At 29.5% G+C, this 8,846-nt stretch overlaps 1 protein-coding gene across 1 annotated transcript; it reads left to right on the forward strand.

Annotated features, from left to right (window-relative positions):
* Positions 1-5,938: 5,938 nt before the first annotated feature.
* Positions 5,939-7,550, forward strand: ABI4 (Integrase-type DNA-binding superfamily protein). The gene has a single exon (XM_083063533.1). It carries the CDS (start codon positions 6,410-6,412, stop codon positions 7,367-7,369), a length of 960 nt encoding a protein of 319 aa, XP_082919659.1. The 5' UTR covers positions 5,939-6,409; the 3' UTR covers positions 7,370-7,550.
* Positions 7,551-8,846: the final 1,296 nt, after the last annotated feature.

Here is an 8,846-nt window from a genome sequence, read left to right on the forward strand (position 1 = left end):
AAAGAATTACACTGAAAATACATAAATATTAAACTCTTTAATTTTTATTAACATTCGAAGAAATTAATGGCACGCATAGTAGGCAAGCTTAAGCAACAGTCATTTTGGAAGTAAGAGCTGCTTACGTATTGCCCTCCTTTTTCTTTTTAAAACCAGTTATTTAATAACAATAATTATATATATATATATATATATATGTATGTATGTTTTAGGATCAATTCAGTTTAAATAAAGAGATGAGAGGAAAGAGATTTTAATGAAAGGGAAAGAAGGAGTTAAAATTTTGTTTAGAGGAGTAGAGGGAGGTAACTTTTTTCTTGTTTAATTCATAAGGAAGTATGATAGATTTATATATATATATATATATATATATATATATATATATATATATTGTATTTTTAGTATTTTAAATTTAAAACTATAATTAGGAAGTGCATTTTAGACATTATACTACAAGTGTATTAAAATTCTCTTATCTCTTCCAAATCTCTCAATATTAAAAGAGAGCTAAAATTAGATGAAAATAGATTTTGCTCTCTTAGATCTTTTCCTTCCTAAAATTTGAATTAAATAAGAGAAATTTAAAAGAAAAATCCCTCCTCACCTCTTTCTATTAATTATTTTCTAATTAAACGTTAAATTAATGTAAACGTGTGATTCATAACTATTTGTACATCTAATTATTTAATTAAAAAATAAAATTTATTCTACATGGGGTGCAGCCTGAAATGGAGGGAAAAAAGACAAATGAAAACGAATTAGGATCACCTGCGGTTTAGAAAAAACTGCACGGTGGTGCAGTTGCATCCAGCGGATCCATGAAAACTTAAAATTATTTTTTAAATTAAAATTATATGAAAATATTTTTTTATGGCCTAGAGCCCTAGATTGTGTGCGGTTGTTTATACATACTGTAGAGAAACCTGATCTAATGAAAACAGATGAGTTCCAAAGCGGGGGTCAGCTAAGCTGACCTGACAAATCCATATGCAAACATTTCTTTTACTATGTTTTGATTATTTTAAAATTAGTTAAGTTTCGGAGGAAGAAAAACAAAGCTATAATATCGCAAATTAAAACGTTAATATTGATTTTATATGAGCAATCTTTCTCGAGAGTTTGATAAATATCAAATAGGTGGATATTCTTTTTCAATTTGAGTTTTCTATATTTGTAAAAGTAAAAATTCAATCCTTAATCATTTGGTCATTTATACATATTCACATGATTAAAATATACCTATTGATCAATTTTTTTCCAAATTAAGACAAGACTTATAACACTATATTTTTGGGTGTTTTTGCTTCAATTATATAATTAGTTGTGAGTTGTTGTTGTTTGAAAACTCTAGAATCAAGAAACTTTGAGAGTCAAGTTATTTTTAAGGTGGTTTGGACAGTGTTAAGTTAAGGGTACATAAGGTTTTTCTTAAAATGTGAACTTTATAAATTCATGTTTTAAGAAATCTTAAAGAAAAGTTCATGAAAAAATTTTTGAACCCAGATCTCTTTCTCCCTCCTTTAGACTAAAAATTCTTTTCTATCTACCTTTCTATAGCTAAATCCACTTGCTTGAGCTAAGAGATCCAAGCTAGAAGACCTAAATATCTTGAGTCAAAATTGTGCACATGGTTTCTTCTTCTTGTTTTTTTTTTCTTGTCTTTGAAGTGATTAGAGGTAAGAGAAGCTTTGTATTTTTTAACAATTGTTGATGCATGGACGAGACAGGAAACCCCTACCTCGATGACACTAGGTGCCCAAGAGATGATGTTGGGTGTGAGTTGCATGATTATATAATGTGATGTTTTAAGCTTTTTATTATTGAAAGATGATGATTAAGTTGTATGATGATACTCATTATGTTTTGAGTTGATAGATTATTTGATGATGTTTATATTGTTAAGTTGTAAGCTGATAGATGATGATGTTATTGTATAATTGTATGATGTTATAGTTGATAAAGTTGTTAAGTTATTAGGCATGTGTAAATACATGTCTTTGTTGAGATATATAAAAATTAAAGGAGAGTAAAAATACTTTAGAAATTAAAATATTTCATTGTGTGAATATAAGTTGTAATACTCCAAGAGCTCAGTTAAGTATCATTCAATAAGTAAGCTGACTTCTGAATAGATAGTTGTTTTAATGATCTTAGGTTTTATGTGGAATTCATATGTGGGCAAGGTCAATACATACATAAAGAAAGTGACCAACCGAGAAAAGTATAAGGTCCGAAACTTAGTCCCTAATGAGTATTGAAAGGGCATATTATTTGAAGTATAGTTGGCAGGCTAATCCAATAAAAGGTTTAGTGTTACAAGCTAATGTTGTGGTTGACTCGTACTCAAGTTGTTCTATCCTAACAGTAGTACTAACTTTTTTTATCTAAGTGACAAAACCTAATAAATCAAATTTAAGTTGTAAATGTGGCACTTTTTGAGGCCAAATGTTGTCGATACTTAACTTAGTTGCGATATGTCTGACATTGTAATTTGGTAGGATTTAGTCACTTAAGTTGCTCACCTCTATTGTAAGAGATCTCCTTAGTTAACATGCATGATGACACATTAGTTGTTTATTGTTGCTTATGTTAAGTATGTTGATTGAGTTAATGTTGATAACTTGTACTGTGTAGCAAGTTGTACACGTGATAATTGATGACAAGTTGAAGTAGCATGGTGAATGAATGTTGAATCATTTAAATTATTGCTTAATGTTGTTCTTGTATGTTGATTTTCTACACAAGCTTGGTCGTATTTTCCTTGTGGTAAGAACTCTAATAATCATATTTGGTATGAGAGTAAAATAGGATTAACAGGTTAGCTTGTCTAGCTGATAGAGGGTCTTTTGTTGATGTCTCTTTTTAATGTCACTTTGTTGTGATTTAGTAGTTGTATCGATGTTTGACCAATGATTATAGTCATTTTTTGTACATTTATGTAAGTGATGTATATTTTTATATATGTACAAGGTATGTGTATAACCTCATAAGAGAATTTATGATTTCAATTGTTTTATATATTGTCTTATATAAGTATAAATTGCATAAATTTTTAGGTGATTGCCGCATGATAATTCTAGATTAATTAATTATTATTTTATCTTTCTGTTGTATATTAACTCAATTATAATAAATATAATGACTTGTCAGATAATTAAAAAACTAATTAATTATTCAAATTATTATCAATAATAATAAAAAATAATAGTATTTAACAAAAAATAATTCAATTAAATTTTAACTTGTTACACTATTTAAATCAAATGTCTAAAATGGCATCCTTGAAAAATATAACATTGATTTCAATAAATGAAAATGTAGTTAAGTACATGTCACTCAAATATATAGCGAACAAATTTTTTGTTTTAGATTCTATTTTAAAAAAATTATATTAATATTTATATAAATTTTTTAAGACCCATAATTAAAAAGTTACTTTATGTATTTTTAAAAATTTACTCTTAAAAACCTTATCTCTAAGAAATATATAATTATAATTATCTTTTCAAGACTCGTCTTTAAAAATCTTTTTATTTTATTCAAAGATATTATTATTAATATAAAAAAAATATCAATTACTTTATGTTTAACAATGCATTTGACCTGTCTTAATGAAGTGCAACTTACCAACGTAGCCTTTGAGCTTTTAAAAATTTATTCTTTAACGGAATAATGCAAGAATAGAGGTTCATTTTTGAACATTAATATTTAGCTTAAAAATTGAATGAACAAACAAAGGAAAATTGTTAAATTTGTACTGTGGCATAAAAAAAAAACTTGTTAAATTGTTAAATATTCAACCTAAGTTAGGCTTAATTTGAAGGCCCGAATGACATAGCAAATCATATAGCAATTTTTTTTCTTCATGAAATGATGGTAACACATTCTTTTAAATATATATTTTTAATTTATTGAAATTTATTATAAAATACAAAATTTAGAAAATTTTACATATTATTTAATTATCTCTTTTTTAATTTTATGATTTTAATAAATTTTAAATAATAAAAATAAATGTGTTAAAAAAGTATGTTAAAAGAGTATATTATTAATATTTTTATTTAATTTTTAGCTAATTGGCCTTTTTGCATTTGAATATATATTTACTCCAAAAATTTGTATTTATTGACCGTGCTAAAATAGTGTTTATCATTTAAAGTATAATAATAAAATATTTAGTAAAATCATAAGATAATTAGTCAATATAACACTTAAAGCTTATAATTTATCACACTTGACCATTGTTTATATATAAGTATATTGTTTCCATTTTATTTAAGTAAAATATAACTTTGACTAACAAAAAACAAAACTTAAAATTCATCTCAATTTAAATTTAAGAATTTTTTTTTTCTATTCTTTTTTCCTTGATATTATATAATCATATTATTCTTATTTTATGAAATTTTATATTTGATCAATTTTTTATAATTAGTTATTTAATAATAAAAGATAATTGTCTATCTTATTAATTATTGGATTTTTTATATTTTAATTTGTAGTATTTTAATTGAAAATAATTTTTAATCTATCCTAGATATTACCATACATGATTAACTAATATTTAAAACTTACTTTAAATATTAATGATTACTAAGAAAATCCAAATTAAATATTCATTTAGTCGTACGGAGTTTTCAATTTTTGTGCTACAAAGTTGTTTTTTTTTTTTTTATATATATATAAATTGTAACTACACGTATAGATTTTTAATTCGAATAATTTTTTTCTTTTTCTATCATTTATTAATAATACCTAAATATATTTAGTTGGCAACAAATTAAATATTTAACTAAATAAAACTGTAATATTAATGTATAAAAAAAATGGATTAATGTGACAAGCTTAATAGTTTAAGTATCTACTTTATTAAATACTATATATTTTACTTCATAGGATTTCCACTTGCACTAAAATGGATGACGATAAAATCAAAAGTAGCAGGACAAATAACGAAATCTTCAGTCCCAAATAATTAGTTTTAAGTAACATCTTAGAGTTATAAGCTGGTGATTAAGGAAAACTCATGGCGTGGTTTAGAATTATTGTAGTCTTGACTATTTTCACATAACATGCCTTTAAGTTCTATTAACTGAATTTTTCATAATATCACAAGAAAATGAAGTCATTCCCAAAGATGACAAACTCTTGTGCAAGTACACAGACATCGAGCAACGGGGTGCATTGTGAGTGGCCTGTGGACATAAGTTGCAAGAGGTATTAGAGTTAAATGTCTTTGTGTCGGATAGTAATAAGATGAGCCAAACAAAGAACCGAATCTTTTATTGCACAAAAAACTTCCATATAGCCTGTTCAATGAAGGTTTCGCTTGTGGATGGATCATGAATGTGTCTATTTAACAGACAATTATAACTTCTTTTAGAAGAATAAACTTCTGACATTCATAACATTACCACTTGCTCCATGCAATATGTGTGACTGAAATGAAGCATATGCATCAGATCCTGCTAGATAAGGGTGGCTGGAATGTTTAAATGTCAAGTATTACCAGAAAATACGTTAGATATGAGTACTACTCATACCCTCTACTTCAAATCTTGAACATCCACAGAAGAAACACGGTTTCCTGGCGTGGGACCAATATCTGGCCATTTGTTGAACCAAAATGATAGTCTGTTCCCTTTCCCACCCTACTAGGTTTCTGTTTGCTAACCCTTATTTTAACTGTATAATTATCTATCTTGCTCCCCCAATTTTATTTAAAGGTCTCTAACTAATCAATGCATTTAAATATTAGTTAAAAAATCAATATGTTTTAGAAACTTTCTATTAAAAATTATAATAAAATTATTTTAATAAAAACATACAGATATATCTTTTTAATAAAAACCTGCTATATTTATTCTTTAACAGGGACGCCATGCCCTTAGGGCACCATTAAGCATTGTTATTAAAATATTAAATTTGTGTAAAAGGTTACCTATTAACACTACTAGTACAAGAGAAGTAGAAGATTACCTAATTAACATTACTACATTAATGAGTTTAGTTGTCTGCAATTTTGGGTAAACACCAAGGAAACATTAGTTATCCAAAACAATAAACACATGATACAGCAGTCCCGAAACAAAACTCGACTAAAAGGAAAAAACGAAGAAAATGAAGGAGGATTCCAAATTCCGAAATCAATGTGCACCTGTGGTACTGCCTCTGTGTCTCTTTATTCGATGCACATCAATCCCTTCCCTTTTTCTCTCTCCAAAATATTATATATATAAATATAAGTTCTGCATGTTAACACCACCCACCGCCCTATTCCACCATTGACAGTGATGACATCGAAACCCCTTGGCCTTCCCTTTGGACTAATCACTGAACGAGGTAAGCAAGGGTCTCCATCTTTCCCTTCACCCTCAACCCTCTCTTAAAAACTGGGCCCCATCAACCAATGGCCTCTCTCCAGCCCCAGGCCCAAGAAACCAAACCCACCGCCACCACCGCCACAGCTTCCACTCCCAACGAAACATCTAACAGTAACAGCAGTGGCAGTAACAACACCAACAAAAACTCTCGCAAGTGCAAAGGCAAAGGTGGCCCCGACAACAACAAGTTTAGATACCGCGGTGTGAGACAAAGAAGCTGGGGCAAATGGGTCGCTGAGATCCGCGAGCCACGTAAGCGCACGCGCAAGTGGCTCGGCACCTTCGCCACCGCCGAAGACGCCGCCCGAGCCTACGACCGCGCCGCCATCATCCTCTACGGCTCCCGTGCCCAGCTTAATCTCCAACCCTCCGCTTCCTCCTCTAACTCTTCCTCCTCTCGTTCTTCTAACTCTTCCTCTTCCACTCAAACCCTAAGACCCTTGCTCCCTCGTCCTTCTGGCTTCGCTTTCACTTTCTCTCCCAATTTCCCCTTCAACCACGCCGCCGCCATGGCATACCCTAACGCTGTCCCTCACAACCACAACGCTTATTACAATTTCACCCCTCCCGTGTTGTGCCCTAGTAATAGCAGTAATAGCAATAACATAGTTCAACATCAACATCATCATCATCATCGTATAGAGGAAGTGGTGCAAGTGCAACAAGAGTATCAACGCTCGGAATCTGATGGTAGGAATAATACTATTAATGGTTCTTCTGTTAGATCAACTTCGTACCAGAGGCATGGGATTCAGGATAGTAATAATCATGTGGGGCAAGTGCAGCATGGTGCTTTGTCAAATCAAGCACAGCTTCAAAGTAACATGCATGTTGTGGAAGGAGTGAATTCCGTTCCGGTGGATCCGGATCTGTCATTGATGGGGACGGTGGGGTTTGGATCTCCGTCTATCTGGTCGTTGGCGAATGAAGAGGATTACGCTGGGAGTTTGTGGGATTATAGTGATCCTTTCTTATTTGATTTTTAGCGAGATTTTAGTTGCAATTGGTTGATTTGATTTGATGTGTTTGTTCAAGTTATCTTACACTGGTGTTTGTTAGATTGGTTTGAACTTATAGTATTAGTACATGGCGAAAGAAGATCGCATATAGATCAATACTGATGTGAATAAAGTGTTGGGTGGGCGAAGCTGAAAGGTTATTTTGTTAGTATTAGTTATTAATTATATAAATTGTGGATAATGCGAGTAGAAGAATTAAATAAAATAATTTTTATGGCTCAAATTTAGTTCAGTTGGAAAATTACTGCAGAGATCCCAAATGCTTTCTGTTACTGGTGCTTGGAAAGGAATCTATGAGTTCTCTAGCGCTCTGTTTATCCCATTAAGAGGTAAGCTTTTTTTTATTAGACACCTATGCATGATTCATATTGATTGATCAATAAGATTTTAATATATATGTAATCATTGTTGACTTCGAGTAATTTTTTCTGATGTTTTCATGTAATTTTAACTGTGGCAGCCATAGAATTTGAGAAATTGACTGATTGAAAGGAAAAAAAAAATGTACTGTCATATTATAGTGTTTTTTTATCTGTATAATTCTGTTCTTTGTTTGTCTTTATTAAAATATCTCTTTTGTTATCTAAGAATCTGCGAAGTTCGATGGGTTCATGTTAACATTGCCCATTATTGATTTGGGGAGTGTGTTTCTGGAAGAATTCTGACTCCATGTAAGTTTACAATTAAGTTATGATACTCTTTTACTTGATAATAATAAATCTAGTTTATTTTATTTATGATATGATTGTTGTAGATTGTTTTTAGTTTATTTTAGTAAATTTTGTAATCGAAATTATGAGTAAAATTTTATGTAAATCACAATATACTTATTAAATAAGTGCTGAACTATGTTTTTAATTAAAATACGTTTTTTTCTCTTTTGGTTTGAAATAAATTTTGAGTGATGTAAAATTTTGGTTGTTTGTTTTAAAACTTCGTTGCTTGAGTTGTACTCAAAAAAGAAAATGTTTTTAGTTATGAAACACTTATAATAAATTATCTCTCGAGATTATATGAATACTTTATCTGTTTCTGATAAATATGGTGTGTAATGTCTCTGATATTATATAAATATTATTGTCAAAACTTTTACTTATGTTTTATAAATTTCAAATTTTAAAATTAAAACACTATTTCTCCTTCTTTAAAATTTCATTTGTATTACTGTAAAGAAGGTCTTTGTTTTTTAAACTCAACCTTATACAGTCACACTCTTTTTAAGTATTGATATACTGGGGAGTAACAAGGATGAGAAAGAGAGAGAATGCAATTAAAGTTAAAAGGAAAGAGGGGTGTAGGATGAAGGTTTAAAATTTTCTTCCCCAAATTAGGAAGAAGTTTGTAGGAAGCTAAATTTTTATTATTATAATAAGTAATGCCGAAATATAAGAAAGAGGCAAAGAATAAGTCAGGTTTTAATTATTTAATTTTTATATATTGTTGA

This window comes from Cajanus cajan, chromosome 9 (genome assembly GCF_000230855.2).
Source record: "Cajanus cajan strain Asha chromosome 9, NIPB_CcT2T_4, whole genome shotgun sequence".
Lineage (NCBI taxonomy): Eukaryota > Viridiplantae > Streptophyta > Magnoliopsida > Fabales > Fabaceae > Cajanus > Cajanus cajan.